The 22,299-nt window shown below is 39.0% G+C and overlaps 1 protein-coding gene across 3 annotated transcripts in view; it reads right to left on the reverse strand.

Annotated features, from left to right (window-relative positions):
• cnst.L (consortin, connexin sorting protein L homeolog) overlaps positions 1-22,299 on the reverse strand; it is a 66,847-nt gene that overhangs the window by 33,707 nt on the left and 10,841 nt on the right. Inside the window, exons 2-8 of one of the 3 annotated variants that reach the window (XM_041562754.1) lie at positions 21,373-21,466; positions 15,940-16,079; positions 14,440-14,857; positions 9,527-9,717; positions 6,630-6,660; positions 4,586-4,672; positions 2,158-2,272 (exon numbers count right to left, since the gene is read on the reverse strand). In XM_041562754.1, the coding sequence (XP_041418688.1) occupies positions 2,158-2,272; positions 4,586-4,672; positions 6,630-6,660; positions 9,527-9,717; positions 14,440-14,815 (800 nt within the window). In that variant the 5' untranslated portion in view covers positions 14,816-14,857; positions 15,940-16,079; positions 21,373-21,466. The remainder of the gene's footprint in view (positions 1-2,157; positions 2,273-4,585; positions 4,673-6,629; positions 6,661-9,526; positions 9,718-14,439; positions 14,858-15,939; positions 16,080-21,372; positions 21,467-22,299) is intronic. The other 2 variants (XM_018263078.2, XM_041562753.1) reach the window with 2 other exon arrangements.

The following is a 22,299-nucleotide window of genomic DNA, read 5'->3' on the forward strand; positions in this document are numbered from 1 at the left end:
GGATTACAGAACCTTGAAAGGAACAGCTGTGTCATGTGCTACTATTTTATTTATTTAAGCTTTTATACTTGTAGTACTGGTCTGAACTATATGGCAGCAAACATATTCTGAGCAAAAGAATTGGACAAATTGGAAACTATTCTCATACACTGCATTAGATTTTGTTTTCTTGACTATAATTCAGATAATTTGAAGGCTCGATATTAAATCAATAATAAACATATTCTGCTACATTAAAAAAATTCAGCAACTAAGAAAAAAAGAATGAATATGTTAACAATATCTTTTATAAAGCAAAAGAACATTATTGCTTAAAGGGATACTGTCATGGGTGAACATTTTTTTTCAAAATGAATCAGTTAATAGTGCTGCTCCAGCAGAATTCTGCACTGAAATCCATTTCTCAAAAGAGCAAACAGATTTTTTTATATTCAATTTTGAAATCTGACATGGGGCTAGACATTTTGTAAATTTCCCAGCTGCCCCTTGTCATGTGACTTGTGCCTGCACTTTAAGAGAGAAATGCTTTTTGGCAGGCTGCTGTTTTTCCTTCTCAATGTAACTGAATGTGTCTCAGTGGGACATGGGTTTTTACTATTGAGTGTTGTTCTTAGATCTACCAGGCAGCTGTTATCTTGTGTTAGGGAGCGGCTATCTGGTTATCTTCGCATTGTTCTGTTGTTTGGCTGCTGGGGGGGAAAAGGGAGGGGGTGATATCACTCCAAGTAGCAGTACAGCAGTAAAGAGTGATTGAAGTTTATCAGAGCACAAGTCACATGACTTGGGGCAGCTGGGAAATTGACAATATGTCTAGCCCCATGTCAGATTTCAAAATTGAATATAAAAAAATCTGTTTGCTCTTTTGAGAAATGAATTTCAGTGCAGAATTCTGCTGGAGCAGCACTATTAACTGATTCATTTTGAAAAAAAATTTTTTTCCCATGACAGTATCCCTTTAAAGGAGAAGGAAAGGTTAAAACGAAGTAAGCTTTATCAGAACGGTCTATATAAATACACTAGTAAACCCTCAAAGTAACGCTGATCTGAGTCCTCTGTCAAAAGAAACACTGCATTTCTTTCCTTCTATTATGTATACATGGGCTTCTGTTTCAGACTTCCTGTTTTTATCTTAAACCTCCAGGGCTAGGGCTTGAGCATGCTCAGTTTGCTCCTCTCCCTCTCCCTCCTCACTGTAATCTGAGCCCAGAGCTATGAGTGAGCAGGGAGGGCAGGAAGTGATGTCACACCAAGCAAATATGGCAGCTGTTATCCTAAACAAGCTTCTAGAGCTGTTTACTGAGGTATGGCATTCTACAGAATAAATATAGTATTATAGCTTGCACTATTGTGGCTAATATATTGGCAATAAGCTGTCTCTGTAACTTTCCTTCTTCTTTAGAGGCGATGCGCTTTTCAACAGTCGCCTGAAAAAGCCTGGCGAGGCATTTTCAGGCGACTGTTGAAAAGCGCATCGCCTCGTGTGGTTAGCACAGGCGTTTTTACATAGGCGCCCATACAAAACTGTCGCCTGCGCCGGTCGCGGCGACTGTCGCGGCGCTTTGTCGCCGCGACCGCAAACGCGTCGCTATCTCCCCGTGTGGACTAGCCCTTAAGGGCAATGGTAGACAATGAGATTAGTCGCCGCGACAAACCTCCTCCTCATGAGGCAACTTTGGAAAACCAAAAGTGACAGTGATAGAAGCAGACGACTAATCTCCTCGTCTACCATTGCCCTAACTGATTTAAAACTTAGATTCTAATCAGAAATTATAATCTGGAACAGTACCATGTACACTTGCAAGTATTGTATCGGTCATATGAAACTAGAACATCTTGGTAATAGAAGTCATGCAGAAGAAAGAGAAGATGCTGCCTCCAAAGCAAGAAAAACTAAATAACTAGAGAAAGAGGTTGAGAGATACCAGGAAGGAAGAGACTCAAAGAATCACTTAGTTTGTCCCGCTTCCAGAGAGCAACTTAAACCCAATCATTCTGCACTGACCGGTAGGGCCATATATAAACAAAAATTTGAAGAATAGTGGATTTAAATGTAAAGATTATCATATGCTTAAAAGAATTAGGTTATTGATCGATGATTGATCATTAGAACAAACACAAAGCCAGAAAATTAGGCAAAACAATGATTTAGTCACTTACTCTTCATGAAATTTGCACAGTTTGGAAAGTTTTTCCAAATCTGTGCTGCTGAGACCTTTTTCAGAATCTTCAGATGATGGTGGAGTAGGACATTCAGTCTTTTTCCATTTTGCTTCTATCAGGCAAAGTCAAAACAGAAATTACTGTTTCATTCATAAACAAAGACAACAGAAACAATCATCAAATTTATGTCGTCTTTATAGTAATTCCATACAGTATATAAGCACGTTAAATGCCTATTGCCATTATTCTTAATTTTCAGAACCCACTTTCTTGGTATGTATTTGAATAAAGATAAAACGTGCCTGCAAACCTTAAGGTTAACTGTATTTTAGGATTGTCTTCCTTCTCACTGTATGTTATAGTCAAAATATGCTATAGTAATTTTCCTAAAAACAATTTGAAATATTTTGTAAAGAAGAATTGTTTGGGGAAATCCGTTGTATTGTACTACTATATATAAAATAAAGAATATTTTTTTCATCAGGCACTAAAGTATTATTTGTCACCCGTGTGAAGCTTTTTTGTAAACCTGTGAAAGTATTGTAGTAGTAGTAAAGTTAAAGTTACTGCTGAGTGATCTTGAAAAAAATGTTTCAACGCTCATAAGAGCAGCTACTTATGTTCAACTGAGTGGAAGGGAATGATAGATTAGATCAAAAAATTCCAGGTAACCACAAGCTTTTACATCTCCTCCGGATGTTTGTATGCTTTACCATAAGACTATGTGCTAGTTGTCGCAGTTCCAGGCATTGTAGCACTTTGATAAACCTCAGTTCATTTCTAGATCAGTATCAGTGTGTTTCAAGCTTTATATGGAGGTAGTGAAAACAACATGTGGTCAAAACACTTCAGGTTCAATCCTCTACTGAACACAAAGTGTACAATTTATGATTACTGGTGACTTTTGGCTGGAGTAATCATTAAAGGGTACCTTTTTAAATTTTGTTTCCTCCAGTCTTGGAATTACACATTTACAGCAAGCAAGACAGCTGCAATTTTGTGGGCACTGTTATTAAAAAAAGTTGTGTATGCGCCAGAATGGGGGACCAAATGCCCATGCTCAGTGCCCTACAAAATTAAAGAGTGTAAGGAGGGAGGGGAAAAGAGAGCAGTGCTGGGATTGAAAGTAAAAAGTAATTGACTGCCCCACCTCTATGCCACAGGCACATTTGTGTGACAGCCAATATATGATTGACAGCTCATACATGTATATACCTTTATAACAGGCATGGATGTTTTAATGAAAAAATTATTTTGGTTTCATGTTTAATTTGCAAAGGACTTTCATTATACAGCTTTTTATGTGTCGGTGACAGGTCCACTTTAAGGAAACCTGCGTAAGTTAAGGAACTCACGCAAGGTTTTGAGGCTCAAAATGTCAAAGACTGGAAACAACATACCATAATTTCAATTATTTTCAAAGGTAAGGTGATTATTGATTGCATTGAAGGTCCCTTTAATTACAATAATTTTCGTTACCCCTGGTTTATGAATGCATTTTTGATTCAGCCTGAGATGTAATACTTGACTAAGGTCTAATACTTGAAGTCTCAGGTCAACAGCCAAACTTTTTTTTATTACTATCCACATACACCTGTTGGGCTATAATCACTTAAAAAAAAAGCCAGAAGACCTCATGCACTCATATAGGGTCATCGTCAATAACCAGAAGGCACCATTCTACTAAGTAAACTGGGACTGCCACCCTCCATGGGTCCCAAATATTTATCCCACCCAATTATGCCAAAATTTCACCCCTAATCCACATAAATTGCCTACTTTTATACAAGCCCAACTCGCACATTTTGGGGGGTCCTGATTTCCCTAACCATATTTCAATAAGGGCATAAAATTTCCAGCAGTAAAGGCTAACCAAGGTTTCTTATAGACTCTACATAGAGATACCAGAAAATGATACAACAGAGACTGAGCACAACTAAAGTTGGCCATAAAGTGGCTGATATGCCTGCTTAACTGGCTAGCTTATTGGCCTGTATATGGGGCAAAATCTAAGCCTCCCTGACTTCAGAGCTAGGCCAGATATTAATGGGCTGGCTGGAAACTTCTAAAAAGACTGCACTGATCAGAGCTATGATCTTTTGTCAAATAATCACCATGCTATCCATGAAATTCAACCACTGGTCTAAAAAAATGTTTGGATCAACCTGATTAGGCTCAGTATCTGTGTGGTAAAGTTAAGCAAAGATCTGTACATTTGGTGACCTCGTTATACAAATAGATGTAGGCTCAGTTTTTGTTTAAAGTAGCTATTTAAAATGATTCTACTCATCTAACAATTCCATTTTTTAGTAAGGTGGAGATAATGGGGCATATGGGTGTCTGTGACCCATGTTGTTATCTTTCAACAGTACACTCAAAAACATAGAAAGAAACATTACAGAATACCAAAATATACCATACTCACCCCACTGCTCCTGAATAGAAGATAGATTTGCAAGTAACTGCTGATGATAGATCCTTTCCAGCTGGATGAATTGCATTGCCTTCTCATCTGAATGATTGAGCAGTTAAAGATTACACCCGTTTATCGCTCATTCCTAAACATGGAGTGCTCAAACTATGACACTAGCATTCTTCATTATACCTACTCTTAAGCTCATCCAATGGTTAGACAAATTAAAACAGTTCATTTTTGGTTCAATAGATTCTATCTTTAAATAAATCATGTGCAGTAAATTATCATCCAGAAGGTTTATTTGTTGTTGCAGAGATAAATTAGCTGTGTATGGTACTCAATGATTGGAGGAAAACGAAGGACTGTTAGTCGTACTAGGAAACTGGTTAAAGCAGGGCTGTCCAAATGGCAGCCTGCATGCTGCATGTGGCCCATGACCCCACCCCCATTGTGTGGGCCCCCCCACATGAATGTCAGCCCGCTGTGTATGTTTACCATGTGTAAGATTTAAAAGGTATAAATACAGAGATTAACTGGCCCCTGCATTGTTTAAACCTCAAAATAAATTCAAACTGTAAACCCCTGTATTGTTCCCATATGTAATCCTGCATTGTTCACACCTCTAAAGCCCTGTACTGTTCACACCTGAGTCCCAGACTGAAACTGCCCATGTTGTTCACCTGTTCACAAACTGCTAAAGGGGCACTAGCACTGTATCAATGTAGTACATCTTAGAGTGGACCCGATAGGTTTCCCTGTCTCCTGCTGTGTTCTGCCTTCCCTGGGAGTGCTATACTCTGCCTGTGTGTGTGTGGTGCGCGCGCCATACTCTGCCTGTGTGTGTGTGGTGCGCGCGCCATACTCTGCCTGTGTGTGTGTGGTGCGCGCGCCATACTCTGCCTGTGTGTGTGTGGTGCGCGCCATACTCTGCCTGTGTGTGTGTGTGTGCGCGCGCCATACTCTGCCTGTGTGTGTGCGCGCGCCATACTCTGCCTGTGTGTGTGTGTGCGCGCGCGCGCCATACTCTGCCTGTGTGTGTGTGTGTGTGCGCGCGCCATACTCTGCCTGTGTGTGTGTGCGCGCGCGCGCCATACTCTGCCTGTGTGTGTGTGTGTGTGTGTGTGTGCGCGCGCGCGCGCCATACTCTGCCTGTGTGTGTGTGTGTGTGTGTGTGTGTGTGCGCGCGCCATACTCTGCCTGTGTGTGTGTGTGTGTGTGTGTGTGCGCGCGCGCGCGCCATACTCTGCCTGTGTGTGTGTGCGCGCGCGCGCCATACTCTGCCTGTGTGTGTGCGCGCGCGCCATACTCTGCCTGTGTGTGTGCGCGCGCGCGCCATACTCTGCCTGTGTGTGTGCGCGCGCGCCATACTCTGCCTGTGTGTGTGTGCGCGCGCGCGCCATACTCTGCCTGTGTGTGTGTGCGCGCCATACTCTGCCTGTGTGTGTGTGCGCGCGCGCGCGCCATACTCTGCCTGTGTGTGTGTGCGCGCGCGCGCCATACTCTGCCTGTGTGTGTGTGTGCGCGCGCGCGCCATACTCTGAATGTGTTTGCTCCGCCTCTGCCTGTGTGTGCGCCATACTCCGCGCGCGTGCCAAACTCCGCCTCTGCGCGCGTGCCAAACTCCGCCTCTGCGCGCGTGCCAAACTCCGCCTCTGCGCGCGTGCCAAACTCCGCCTCTGCGCGCGTGCCAAACGCCGCCTCTGCGCGCGTGCCAAACTCCGCCTCTGCGCGCGTGCCAAACTCCGCCTCTGCGCGCGTGCCAAACTCCGCCTCTGCGCGCGTGCCAAACTCCGCCTCTGCGCGCGTGCCAAACTCCGCCTCTGCGCGCGTGCCAAACTCCGCCTCTGCGCGCGTGCCAAACTCCGCCCTGCCCTGCCTGTGAAACATAAGCCTGGTAGGGTTTGTTAGCATCTGAAAATACTTTGAATTGATATTACTTTTTTCACATATAAGCGATATGTGCAGTGAGCACCAACGATTTTTTTTTGGTGTGTTGCCACCATTAATGTCTTTATGATAAGTAGATTAATTTATCTTAATGCAAAAAGGATACAGTCTTCCTCCTGAAAGTAGGTCTCAGCAATCTATATAGAAAATGCAAAAAAGTGTTAACGAGGGTAGGACATTCCTAATTCTGCTTTATTGACAATGGTATGGTTATAGAGTAGAGAACTACTAACAAATTCAATTTGTCCCATGTTCTTAAATAACTTTCTTTGTGGACCAAAGAGAGGTCTCTCTAGCACCATATACAATTAAAGTGTAATTGTGAATGTTTTTGCATAGAAGTAGCAATAACATTGCAAGTGACATGAGCAAACCTTAAGTAAGGGAAATCAGCAAAGGAATCATTTTGTTATGATTCATTTCAAGAGCTATTAACCAAGGGTATAAAAAAGCTTATAACCTGATTAGCGGAGTCCAAGGATATTTCCCATTTTTTAACCATCTCAGCATAAATTTGAACTTGTAGCTTTCTCTATCACCAACTGTTATGGCATCCAGCAGTACATAAGTTCCCATGTGGCTGTCTGTTCACATCATCGGGTGTTTTAAAATATTTAATTCCTAATGTTAGTGTGACTTAAATATTCAAGTACCTTGTAAAGGTTGAAAGCAAGTTTTACATGCTTCTCAGACATGGACTATGAGGTTACTAGGGCTTAAATAGAAAAAAAAAACACAAAGAAATATTACAAAACAAGAGGATGAATATTAGGGGCCTACTATAAGATATATAAGAAGTAAGAACAATAAACTATAAACCTTGCAGGCAATTTGTAATTTGGTTACCATGGATTAACCCGGATAATCATCCAGCATTTTCAGTTGCAGGCTGGATAAAAAAGGCCAATTTAATAGTTGCTAAAGGAATGATATGTAGCATACGAAAAGTTACTTTAAAAGGTGAAATGCTTCTTTAAGAACATACTGAAAGGCATAAAATTAATATTTTAAGGTGTTCGATGAAAAAGCAGAAAAGAGGGCATGCTGTACTGGTAAACATTTAGGAACTTAAACCTGAACAAGAGAAATAACAAACAACTCTTTCATCATTTTTTATCGTAGCAATTTTGTAATCAGCAATTACCCATAACAAACAAAGATGAAATAACTAGAACTGGAAAACAAGACAGTCCCAACTATCACCTCTGAAGTAAAGGTAGAGATCTGCTTGCCCTTGCAATTTTCAATGTCTCATTATCAGACTTATGTGACGACACAAGGACAGAAAACGTATTTATATTCTCTTGGCAAAAAAAATGCTGCAGGCTACAAAACTAGCAATTGTATAACACACCTGGGCAAGTTCACATGCAATAATAATAAAAATATAACTATCAGGTCTTGCAGCTTTGCGTAATATGTCTGTTTTTAATTTGGGTAACTGACATGCCCTACCTATGTTAGCATTAATACAGGCTATTTTTACCATATTGACCTAATTACATTTAGAGGTGAGGCTATTATTTACAGCTGGCTGGAGGAGAACAGGTAGATGAAATAATTTGAAAAAATAAAATGGTTAGGGATTAAACAAGAAGATAATCCTGACTTGTTTCACCATGCTGGGTCAGTGGGATAAACATCTGTTCTTTTGACAGGGTATTTTAAAGCTGGCCATAGACGTGCAGATTTTATTCTTATATCTGACAAACGATCATTCATTGCAATCTCCCAACCTGCAATTAACCATTCAGATTAAATAAAGTAGTAAAAAGAACAAAAGTTCTGGCTATTAATTGACAGAGCAATCGTTATCTCCAACAAATACTAGTGACTGTCACTCATTGATATCGTCAGATAGGCAATACATGCAGAGATATTATCGTTAGCCGTCAGAAATCCTCTGACTAAATGACCTAGCAGTGTTCGAAAATCGAATATTAATTTCATACAACTTTATCTTTGTGTCTATGGCTAGCTTGACTATGTATGCCTTTCTTAAATATCTATCACTCTTATTGTCAAATCAAAGCAAACAGCAGCATACCAAACAGTTTTTACTCTGAGATAAGTCTGCCAAAGGCAAGAAACATGGAGGTACAACTAACACTGCAACGTTTCTAAAATCAAATTAATGCCCACAATGGATTGGTTTTTCCTTATCCTTTAAGGCCAGGGCCAGACAATGGCGGATTCTTTGCAGGCTGAGAAACCACTGTCCTATCGCTACTGGTCTGCCTGCACCTGGAATATGAATATGGGCATAGTTTCCACTTGGGTGCAGGCAGATTTTGCATTTCTCGCTGATATCTGCTTGCTGTTGAAAAGGAAAGGGGAGCAGCAGAGAGAATCCGGATTGCTAAACATCATCTGGCCCTAGCCTTCACTAAAACCAAAGGTTCCCAAACTGTGGGGCTAACTCACTTGAGGGTGGGGCCAAACCCAATGCCAATTAGGGTGAGATATGGAGAAAAGCCTATTAGTTCTATTGACAATCTTGGGAACCAAAACTTAAAGGTCTACATTAGATTTGGGGTAAACACATATTTGTTTCCCTGGGTATTGGAAATTTGAAAACAAACCAAAGTGGAAAGGGGTGCAGCCTGAATATCAAGTCAGGGTAGGATTTGGTTAGCTTGTCAACCTGCTCAGTGATGTCACTCCTGACACATGAATGAGTAAGAATGTGCACCAAGAACTTTGTGATGCAATGAGGCAAACACTACACAGATGATTTAACCATCAATTCTATGTTGAATGACATCACTGAAGTGGAGACTGGACTGAGTTTGCAGAGCAATCAAAGCAACCTAGGAAAAGGTTGGGGAACCTCTTTGGCAAGTAAAAAGCTTTAGTCACATGGATACAGAAATGTTTCCTCTTAGTGTCTTATGCTGGTCTTTTTTAAAAGGGTTTTGTTTCCATTTCAAAGATGGCCTTCAGGTAATCTTATAATAAATGTTAACCAGGTTCCTCCAATTAAGACATACAAGTAAAGTCTACCTGATGAAGGCACATTGGCAACATTTTAAGATCCTCTGCCCACTCAAATTCTTCTTGGATAATGGAGAACAGTGTGTTTCTAAGATGGGTTTCCTTGTTTTCTTCTGCTATAGGATTAGGTGTGTCTAATTCAAGAGAAGGTTCTGTGGATTTGCTTTCTTGTGAAATCTCTGCATCAGCTGATGAAAATCCTGTGGGAAAACAGTTTCATCAGATTTAGCAATGCATGATATATATTAAAACATAAAGAAGCAAACAAATTAAGGAATGGATCACGCAGAATCAAACCAAGACGTGGTCATACTGCCCCTCCTAGTGGGAACTTACAATTTAAGATGTGTATTTCAATAACTATGTAAAATCAAACTGTCATGGGTTATTCTGCCTGTAAAGACTGGTGAGAAAGAGAGCACGCTAAAGGGGTAATATAATAAATGGTCAGGGGAACCATCTTAAAAATGTACATTGAATATACATTTTAAATGCTGTATAATTAATGCAAAAGTATATATTGTTTCAATAATTTATAATTATAGGGGTGTTCCCTTTGCCTAGAAGATGAATTTGAACTAACTTAAAACATTCAACACAAACCCCATGTCTTTCATGCAGACAGAATGAGAAGATATATTGAAGTTGGTTATTTTGAAATACAGGTATGGGATCCATTATCCGGAAACTTGTTATCCAGAAAGCTCTAACATAGACCCCATTTTATCCAAATAATCCAAATTTATAAAAATGATTTCCTTTTTCTCTGTAATAACAAAACTGTACCTTGTACTTGATCCAGACTAAGATATAATTAATCCTTATTAGAAGCAAAACAAGCCTATTTGGTTTATTTAACGTTTGCATGATTTTCTAGTAGACTTAAGGTATCAAGATCCAAATTACAGAAAGATCCGTTATCCGGAAAGCCCCAGGTCCCGAGCATTCTGGATAACAGGTCCCATATCTGTACTAGAAAAATTAATTCTCTAGGCAAAGGGAGACCACCCCCCTGAAGTATTAGACATAACACCTGATCAACTTGGACTCCTGCATGTAGAGAGAGAATAAAGAGAGACTAATTGCTGAGAGAAATACTGAACAGTAGAGTAATTATTTCAGAAAAAGCACAGAATGTCTAATTGATTCTATTTAGAAAGTGTCTTATTTCCATGAGATTAAAGATTAAAGGGGTGTTTCACCTTTAGAGTGGTGGCAGACGGGGAGACTAGTCGCTCAGCGACAAATCTCTTCTACTGCAGGTTGCCTCGTAAGGTAACTTCGGAAATCTGAAGCGATCCCGCTGGCGGGATCCTTGCCAGCGGGAAGGCAGTTCCGGCGGTAGAGGATATTTGTCGCTGGGCAACTAAACTCCCCATCTGCCACCACCCTTAAGTTAATTTTAGTATGTTATAAAATGACCAATTCTAAGCAACTTTTCAATTGGTCTTCATTATTTATTTATTTTTGATAAAATTTTGATTTGTTTTTTTTTAATTTATATGCTTTCTTCTTCTCACTCTTCCCAGCTTTCAAAAGGGGGTCACAAATCCCATCTAAAAAACAAATTTATAGTTATTGCTATTTTTATTAAGCCTGGCCCTCTCCTATTCATATGCATTTTATCAAATCAATGCATGGTTGCTAGGTTAATTTGGATCAAAAAATTACCCTAAGCTTTAGTTCCTCACATTTTTATGCAATCTTTTTGTTCAGCCCACTGAATTAATGCCAAAAGTCTGCAGTTCAACTGCATCTGAGTTGTTTCATTTAAAATTCATTGTGGTAATGTACAGAAGCAAAATTAGAGAAAAAGTTGTCTCTGTCCAAATATTTATGGACCTAACTGTATATGGGGTGCACCGAATCCAGGATTCGGTTCAAGATTCAACCTTTTTCAGCAGGTTTCAGATATGGCTGAATCCTTGTGCCCGACTGAACCAAATCCTAATTTGCATATGTAAATTAGGTAGGGAAATCATGTGACTTTTAGTCACAAAAGATTTTTTTCCCCCACTTTTTCATTTCCTGCCCCTAATTTGCATATGCAATTTAGGTTTCAGTTCGGTATTTGGTCAAATTTTTCACGAAGGATTCAGGGATTCGGCCGAATCCAAAATAGTGGATTTGGTGCATCCCTATTATTTGAACTTATAAATTACAAACAAATTAATCAATATAGGAGGATAAAAGGGCCCTGTTCAATAAAGCATACAAACAAAAATGTGTGGGGGTACAAAGCACCAGGTGTGTGAATTGGCAAGGTTAGAATTTAATGACATATTTGGCCTTAAGCATTGCACTTAGCAGTGGGATATAGTATATATGAAGAAATTCTAAGCAAGACAATGATACACATCTCTAATTAATATGGAATTTCTAATTAAGAAATTGTTTAATGGCAGAGAGATTGGGAGAAAGTAACTGGAATGTGGAAGAGAATTTAAGAGAAGAGATGTTGCTCTGGCTACGACTTGAATGTGTGTATGTTAAGAGGTAAGAAGGAAAGTGTTGAGGAGCAGATTATTACAAGAGTGTAATAAGCCTTTTAATGAGTAATTGGAGAGTAATGAACTTATTTGAATGTCAGGATCATTGTAATCCCCTCAGTAATATATCCATCATGTCAAATATTTGTAATTGTTTATTCAAAAATACCATGATAAATATATGGTTCCGGTTGTGCAGTGTCTTCTGAAATAGGGCAATATGGGGACATACCCGGAGCTACATCCTACGTGCGTGCACCACCTCTCTGTCACTGGATCGAAAGTCACTTGCTGTGGTGTTATAGAGGATTTTTGAGCATGCCTGTTATTCCTCCATCTCATTTATTTGTCTAAGTGCTGCAAGCAGTGAAGGCAGCACCCGGGTCAGCTATAAATCTTGTAAGAATCTCAGAACACCCCCTATCATTGTGCGCATGCCTTTACTGCATAATATATAACAAAGGCATCAAGATGCGAATGCCTATACACCCCTCTTCTCAAACTTTTATGCAAGGAATGTAAACAAAGAGGGGCAACAATTTCGAAGCATTAATAAACTCCCTTCTAGAGGTGCAGCAAGTGACTTCCGTTTGTAGAAGAAGTTGGGCTAAGAGATTTTGAGCTTGCACATAGGATGTAGCTGAGAGCATGTTGCCATATCGCCCTATTTCAGAAGACACTGCACAACCGGAAACAGATATTTATCATTGTATTTTGAATAAAGTGTTCAAAACAGTTAGTTTTGTGTAATATATATGCATTATTGGATGGAGCTACAAGGGATTTTTTATGTAACATTTTTTTAGTGTTACTGTTCCTTTAAGGTAACTTTTGGACATCCAAGTAGAAATTGCTAACAAACAATGAGGTTCTGGAAAAATATATGGCTTAAGACTGGGAGAGGGGAGGTAAAAGGGTTTCATTAGCACTGAGGTGGTATTGGAAACTATATGATGATGATTAGTTGTCTAAGGGAGAAAGTACTCAGAAAAAAATATTGGGTCTAGAAGAATCTCAGCAAAAAGAGATAAGGAAAAAGATGATGCATTGAATTAGACACTGAAAAAGCAAAAGAGAGAGAGAGAGAGAAAGGTCAGCAGTTTAAAAAAAAATGCTGAGACATAGTAGTATTAGTAACAAGAAGTGATTACAGTAGAACCCCCATTTAAATTATTTCTGGGCATTGTAAAAAAATGTAAATTATGGAAATATATTATGCATCAAAAAAAAATTTAAAAAGAGGGAAAAAGGGAGAGTAAAATTGAGGTTTCACTGTATTAGCTTTTGTTGCCAACAGGTCAACAATAAGTCATGATAGAGCAGCTTCTGTGGAACGTTGTGACTGAAGGCCAGATAGTGGGGGGGGGGGGGGGTTGAGCAAGCCATGGACAAAGAGAAAGAGGGTCAGCTGTTTGTGTACTAAGGTCTCAAGTAGTTTAGAGAAAAGGAGAAGCAGAGATTTGGCATGGAGTTTAACAGGGAGTAAGCAATGATGAGTCCATGCTTTATTTAAGTGTTGGGACTGCAAAGAAATTTGTACAGAATGGGATTGAGAGCACAGGTAGTAAGATGTGAGAAAACCATACACTGGCAGATTTTGGAAGCTGATTTGGCAAAATCTTAACAGGCAGGAACCAGATCGGCATGAAGTTACAATTGAATATGCAGCAATTAAATAAGTCACACTGATTTTATGTTGCAATGGTATAATGGAATTTTCAAGCATCATAATCAGACTAAATTATTATATATTATTAATATAATGACACTTCAATTTAAAGTCATACTGATTCATTGCTTGTAATGAAGGAAATGTATCGGCATCACTAACAAAACATGGCATTATATTTTTTCTTCCTTCTACACTGAGCTCTATATATAAGTCCAACCCTGCACTAAAGGGTCACAAAATAACAGTTGCAAAGTATGCAAAAGATCTTTTCACTTATACCAATCAATCAAGTAAGTTGCATTTAGAAAGTATCTGTTTAAAAGCAAACATATTATTGGTTACTATAGGTTTATAGGGGTTATTGTCATGGTGACAACTCAAGTGACAAATTTGCACACATGGATTTTGCAGTTTTGCCAGTTGTGCAAAAATGTTAATATGCAAATGAGTATTCATGTACGTTTAGTATTCAGCTGATATAAAAAAATTATAACTTCAATGCTTTTCTAATTTATATAAAATCAGGGTCGGACTGGGCTGGTGGGACCCGGTGGGTCCCACATGCCTAGACACGCTCCCTGCAACATGACCCTGCCACTGCTTCTGACCTCCCAACATGGTACGTGGGGGGGTCTGAGGGGGGTTGCGGCTTAGGAAGGGCGCCAGAGGGGGCCCTGAGGTAGCTTACCCAGTAGGACCCAGCCCCCCCCCCAGTCTGACACTGTATAAAATCGTTCTAACAACAATAAACTTCCCCATACCTGTTGATTTGCCATTACAATTCTTTTTACTTCTGTTACTTCGCTTGTTATTAATTAGTTTCCCTCTTGCGCCGGTGGCATCCTTACTTGTAAGAGCAGCTGTGGATAGGCTTTCCCCAGTTGTGTTAATGCCATCTTCACAGCCTTTCTTGCAGCTGAGTTGCCCACACATTAGATGACAATTTTCGTTATTATTGAGACTATCCTGAGCGTCTTTCTTTTGAAGTGTTATTTCTTCTTTTCTGGTAAAAGTTTCATCCTTTTCACTATCTACTTTGTTCTCATTCTCATCAGGGTAACACACTTCATCTTGAACCTTAAGGTTTCCCTCTACACTGGTCTGCAGGAGATCCAGTGAGGTTTCCTCAGGGTTCATTGTGCTGGATTCACGACTTGTTCAGAACAATATAAGTCAGTCCTAAGAAACAGAGAGAAACTTTTCTCAATTAGCCAGTACAAACCAACTTCAAGGCTTAGATTGGCATTGTACAATGGTATAACTTAAAAAGACTCTTGCTATAACAATTTAGACAAGGATGTGGTGTCAGCTGAGGTCTGCCATATTTAGAAAATCGTTTTGTTTACTTTTGAAGGAAACATATTTTCCTATGTCAGAAGAAGGGCTACAGAAGAGATGGAAAACCTGAGGCCGCTGCTCTGTATAAACAAGAGTCCTTTTCTAACACAAATAATTTTAGAAATCCATTTTGATTATGTTCTTTACTGATCCAGGCATTTGGGCACCGATGTCCATTAATAGGGATAGTAATCTCAAATTTCTTCAAATTGAATTGTGTTTAATTTTGTAAATTATTACGGGATGCAAGCAGTTCTTTTTGGACCTTTTCCTAACCTCCTTGCTCTCACACACAGTAAATAATTGTTTTCCATCTTTTACTATGACCTTACCATTACGATACTAACCAACTCCACAACCACACTAACCAACACATCTTGCTCTTGAGCAAGGGCCTCCCCCTATCAGCTCATGAGCAAGGCTCTCCTCCTATTAGCTCTCATGACAAAGGCCCTCCTCCTATCAGCTCTCATGACAAAGGCCTTCCCTTCTATCAAGCTCTCATGAGGCTGTAGGTGCAGCTTTTATGTAACCTTTTATGTAGCATGCTCAGATTGAGATTGTACATATTTATGTCATGTGGATCTTATTTGTTTCCTTGTTTATATGCCATTTGTCGCGATTTCGTTGAGGATGCAAACTGGAGGGGGTTGGAAAATACTTTTTCTGGGGATGTTGGTTTGGGTTGGTGGTGGTGGAAGAAAGACCGTATGAACAAAGTCAGAACTTTGCAATCGGGCCTTTGATTTGCTTTGTTTGATGGAAATTTGCAGGGGGATGTACTCTGCAGGCTGGAGGGTATACATACTGGTGGCGTGTTCTTTTGTTGTTATTATTTTAGTTTTGTTTCATTATTTGTGAACTGTTCATGATATGTTCATTATTTAATGCAAACTAATTTTATAAATAAAAAAATTAAAAACTTTTAGCTGACGATTCAACACAAACAATGGGCAATGTTCAGGTGCAAAATTTTACAACCAGCCCGATCAACGAGCCGACGCATATCTAAGCCTTCTGACGATATCGGTTGGCTTGCCTCCTGCCATACCACACCGGATATCTTAAAAAAAAAAAAATTGTTACGTGCAATAATATTGGTGTGTGTATGGCCGAACCTCTCCTTATTTGTATGCAAATCAGAGGAAGGAAACCCAGTTTTACTCTACAATCAGCCTATATGTAGTGATAAAAACAACAACAAAGGTATATTTAGAACAAGCCTTATTAATTATACTCATGTTGGGTATAACATGGGGTATACTGCCTGATAAACTCTTGCTACTGGAAAACATGGGGAAAACAAAACTAACTGGGGATTGCCCATCCAAAATATGTTTTTTATTTTATTTATCCAAAATTTTAACTGATGATAAAGTTATTTTTCAATGTAAGTAACTAATTTCTGTTTCTCAGAATCCCTCCTATTTTTTCCCTGTCTACTCATAACACTGTAACAGGCCTCCCTCATTCAGCCAAGAAACCTTTGCAGAAGTGTGCAAATCATTGGGAGAACTGTAGTCTTAGCTGAAGATGAGTTGATCTCTGATACATTGTTCCTGTAGTCTGGCAAGGCAAGAAAGCAAGAGAAAAGCAAAACAAGTTTTTTAAATGTGAACTACTCCTTTAAATAACCAATACTTCTTAAGCCAAAAATAGCATTTGAAAAGCAACAGCTGGTGTGCCAACAAATGCACACAGTTCTGTTAACATGTTAACGTGCTAACATAAAAAAAACTGGCTTCCCACAGATCTTTCAGCCTAAATGAAGGCAAAGTCCACCCAAAACTATGGACCTATTATGGCCATAGCCAGTGACATTCATGGTTTGTGTGCAGCCCCTAAAAAAGGATATGGCAGTCCAAATCTAAAGTTGTTTCTCTGAATTTGTCCCTGATTCTTCACAATCCCTGCACTTTATATTCCGCTCAGTTCCTTTCTGAACATAGTTTTAAAGGAGAAGGAAATGTCTTAAGTAAGCTTTATCAGAAAGGTCCTCCTCTGTCAAAAGAAACACAGCAATTCTTTCCTTCTATTGTGTACACATATTCTGTATCAGACTTCAGCTTCAGGGCAAGGCCAGACGTATCGTTTTTACGTTGCGTTTTTAAAAAAAGCCCCGTCTGGCGTAAATATGCATAAACTGCACCACCACTGAAACTAATGGAAAACGCACCATGGCAATTCTCACAGGGCGATTTCAAGCTGAAATCTGCCATGGGACGTGAATTAGCAGAAACGCCAATACGTCAAGAAACTACTACTCTATGGAATCTGCAAGTTTGAAACCACACTTTACGTAAATACGCAGCGTATTTTAAATATGACGTTCAAATTCGCGCAAAATAAATGATATATATATATATACGTTTTTATAGCCGGTGACATAATTACGTTGTGTATTGACGATCATTCCTGCTCCATTTTGCATGTTAATAGCTTTTCTATTTCCAGCCAGCGGAATTATGGGGAACGACAACGATGAGAAGTGCATGTTGGGAAAAGAAACCTATGTGCTGAAAAACGCATGTTGACAGTCGCGTGTGGTTTCAGTGGCGTATTTATGCCCGACTCAGTTTTTTTTTTTTTTTTAAAAAACACAATGTAAAAACGCCATGTCTGGCCTTGCCCTAAACCTCCTTGACAGGGCGTGAGCATGCTCATTTTGCTCCTCTTCTCCCACCTCCCTTCTCTGCTGTAATCTGAGCCCAGAGCTATAAGTGAACAGGGAGAGACTCAGGAAGTGATGTCACACCAAGCTAATACTGCAGCTGCTATCCTAAATAATCAGAAAGCTTCTAAAGCTTTTTACTCAGGTATGGTAAAACATTCTACAGAATAAATATAGAATTCTACCTTGTACTATTGTAGCTAATCTATTGGCAATAAAATGCCTCCATGGCTTTCCTTCTCCTTTAAAGATGCTTGTATGTGGTAGAATACTAGATAATTATTATCCTATTAATAACATTGGCATAAAACATAATTTTTACCAGCCAGGCCGGTAAAATAGCGGCCAGGTGGCAACCCTAGTACAGAGCGATGTTCTGAGACAATTTGCATTTGGTTTTCAATTTTTATTATTTGTGGTTTTTGACTTATTTAGGTTTTTATTCAGCAGCTTTTCAGTTTGCAGTTTGAGCAGTCTGGTTTCCAGGGTCAGAATCAACCATGCATTAATTTGAACAAGAGACTGGAATATGAATAGAAGAGGGCCTGAATAGAATGATGAGTAATAAAAAGTAGCAAAAACAATACATTTGTAGCTTTGCAGAGCATTATTTTTAGATGTGGTCAATGATGCTCATAAGAAAGCTGGAAAGAGTCAGAAGAAAAAGGCAAATAATTAAAAACAATTTAAAAAAAACAAATAAAAATGAAGACCAGTTGAAAAGTTGCTTAGAATCGGTCATTCTATAACATACTAACTTTAAGGTGAACCACCCCTCTAAGATGGGGCACAATGTACCGTGGGGGAATGTTACGCAATATTATAAGTAGGGATGCACCGAATCCACTTTTTTGGATTCGGCCGAACCCCGAATCCTTCACGAAAGATTCGGCCGAATACCGAACCGAATCCGAACCCTAATTTGCATATGCAAATTAGGGGCGGGAAGGGGAAAACATTTTTTACTTCCTTGTTTTCTGACAAAAAGTCACGCAATTTCCCTCCCGACCCTAATTTGCATATGCAAATTAGGATTCGGATTCGGTTCGGCCAGGCAGAAGGATTCGGCCGAATCCGAATCCTGCTGAAAAAGCCCGAATCCTGGCCGAATCCCGAACCGAATCCTGGATTCGGTGCATCCCTAATTATAAGTAGAGGCGTATTTAAAATATAGGCACTCGAGGGCCTGTGCCCTTGGTGGCCCTTGGATGCCTATATGGTAAATACACCTCTACTTAAGTGACGGTAAGGAAATGTAAGTTGCTCCATGACATCACATTTGCTGATGTCATGGGGGCACTCGCAGGTCCTGTGCCTAAGGCAGCACCAGACCTGAATACACTGCTGATTCTAAGGGGGTACTAAATATACATTTATTGGTACATTGCAGTGCTAAGGGACTGGGAATATAAAGACCCACTGTACAGTATTTTTCAGGGGTATGAACCATACTGCGTGTGGAACTGGGTGTCTATGCTATATATTCTATATAGAAGTGTTGCCCTACGGATAGTTCTGCAAGTAATATTTACTCCCAACATGTCTTTGAAAGAAATATCCAGCCCTCAAGCATATAATGCATCTTATAAATCACCTTACTGCACTAAAAAAGTTTGTCAGCTATGTGCTTTAAGGAATGCTGTAATAGTGCTCCTCACACACAATCTTATAGTTTTTTTTTTTATATTAAATTTTGAAATCTGACATGACTTTCCCAAGCCCCTTCAGCCTTGTACTCTGATAAGGTTTAGTCTCTCTTTACTGCTGCACTGTAGTGCTGTCAACCCCCCTTTCTTTTTTTTTTTTTTTTAAATATTTTTATTTATGAAATTTTGTCATACAGCAGAATAATTGCAGAGTGTAAACAAGCATAGAAACGTTACAGTGTACATAGCTCAAAAGATATATCACAGTTGTGAGGTCAATATAGTCAACAATTAGAACCATATCACAAGACTGGGGGTGCCCCAGTTGTAAAAAAAAAAAAAAAAAAAAAAAAAAAAAAGTAGTTCCACATTGCCAATAGGACTATCATTAAAACTGGTGCTCTTTGAGAGCCAGGGGTACCCCTTAGCTTGCCAAAGTAAGTGCCAAGGTACAGTAAGAACTAGGGGAGCTAACACCGAGTCCGTACCCTAGGAGACTATAAATGTGAATCTTGTAACAACCAACACATAAGTAGCCCCCAGAAAAAAAATGCCGGTCAACCCCCCTTTCTTTACCATCTACCTCTGCTCTGCTACGGGCTAATAATAGCACACACCAGTGGAGAAACTGGCCAGAATAAATGGCCAAAACTGCCCACGTTGCCTCTCCAAAAAATAAAAAAACATAATTGAGATGCAGGTTTTAAGCACATCTAATCCAACAGCACGTTGAGAGTAGCGATGGCAAAGCCCCATGTGCCCTAAGCTTTAGTACCCCTTATTGTCATTAAACGCTGACATCTATATGTACCATTTTCCCAAAATAGAAAGAGAAAAATCCATCCAAAAAAAAACAATGTTCAAAGCATACAATAACAACAGCACATTTTACATTTACGTTTCAAGCTCCCCTAGAGCTCCAGCATTGGGTCAATCTCCCTTAGCCATAACAAGGTTATATAAATATAACAATACAAATTGTTTAACAGCCAAACTCCGGCAAACAGGAGTTCAACCAAAACTTCACTCTAAATGACCTTCACGGTTTTAAAATATAATTTTCTATATTTAAATAGCACTTTTTGCCCTATAAGCATTAATAAATGCATCACCTATTAAATGTACAGCTTGCCAAGATGACAAGTGCAGCAATTTAAACACCAATGATCTGATGAGGTGCACTTGTAGATTACAGAAGCACAATTTAAAACCACAGCTTGAGCCGATCATCCTAATAGAGTGGTATGAAACCATCATAATGCAGACAGAGAAATACACAAAAATGCTCAAATGATCAAGTGATACCAGAGGAGCTGGTAAATAAGATAGGATGGGGCAGAATTAAAGCTGGCAAAGATGTTTCATGTGAGCTGCACATTTGGATTGAGGAGCACCAATCCTAGGACATCAACTAAGTTTAACGCCTAAGCTCCAATAAGGGGTAAACACGTTTGAAGATGGAATATCATGCACAGAACTGATATATACATGGAACTGAAAGGAGCCATTTTCTACTTAAATGTGCTCAGATCTTGAGAATTTAGAGTTTAGAATTCACACCATAAAGAAAGATAGAGCTGTTGCATTTTGCCAGAAAGCAAACAAGTAGAGTACCAGTTAACAGACTTCCTATGCGCACACAAAAAGTGACTCACTTCTCCAGAAAGAAGGATTGTTTTTCATATATGCGGCTTTACATTATACAAATTTTTTTGGTGTGTTATATATAAAACAAAATTCCATTACCCTGGACTTCTCTGTGTGGGTATGATACAGAAAAACAGCTTAACAGTTTTATTGTAATTGCTTGCTTGTGGTTTGCTATGTAAAAATGTTTGTGCAGTATTTGCTTGAGTCCGTTTTTTTTTTTTTTTTTTGCATGAATGCAAATCGTGTGGCTTCCGGGTTATTCTTGCATATGTCTATTATTAGCACTTTAATTTGCTAGGTGAATTTATTGAAATACAATTGAGATCTAATTATTTCAAAGCAATCACATTTTTATATATTACTAACAAAGAGATAACACAATAACTCACCATGTTGTCAAATTTCAAGTGAAAGTCCAATTGCATCTTAATAAAAAGGGAAGTGAGCAGTCAAATAATAGGAAACAGGATACCGCAGATCATTCTGTAACAAACATGGGAGAATTTTAATGCTGTTAAACAGGTCCTTTTCTCAATTCATAGCTTAAGTCAAATTTAGTGCATCCGAAGGAAAGAAGGAAACATACCCAACAGTATGAAACAAAAAAGTGTCTTTGCTAGACCTGTAGGAACACTACATTATGCATAATGAATTAGGAAGGCCTGACTATATCTTCCAAAAGCATTAACAAACACAATTCTTGCCAGCATGCAGGTAAATAATCTTCCTACCAAGGAGGATGCTTGCCTTCACACAGATTTTTTTTTTTCCAAAATAATTTTTATTATTTTCGTACAAACAATCACATACATCAACAGTGAAATTGTACTTAAAATTACAGCACAGTATGAAATAAGCACATAGGAGACAAAACATAGGGGTGGGTACCGTTTCCCATTACTCTTCCCTAATTCTCTTGATGAGATTAGTCTACGTCCAATCCTTCCTGTGTTAATCTTTTGCCTTCACACAGATTTAGTTATACCTTGTGATGATTTCAATTTCAAAAATGTATACACTGATATACTCTTTAAGGAACAGACAGAAAAATCAGTACATTATAGAAAGAGGAAGGCAAACCACCCTGAAAAAAATGTAATTTAATATGCATACTGTATATGCAGGATTAGATGCACGCTGAAAGACATTGATCCTCTCACTTTGTTGTTGGGACTATAATGATGACACAATAGTCGTGGCTGAACCCAGACAGTCAGTCAAATTCAAATACTATTCTCAGCGTAAGGATCAACTCAATATATTTTCAATAGGTACAGACTCAAGATGCTAAAAAACATTTTCTAATCAGTTTCATC

This window comes from Xenopus laevis, chromosome 5L (assembly GCF_017654675.1).
Source record: "Xenopus laevis strain J_2021 chromosome 5L, Xenopus_laevis_v10.1, whole genome shotgun sequence".
Classification (NCBI taxonomy): Eukaryota; Metazoa; Chordata; class Amphibia; order Anura; family Pipidae; genus Xenopus; species Xenopus laevis.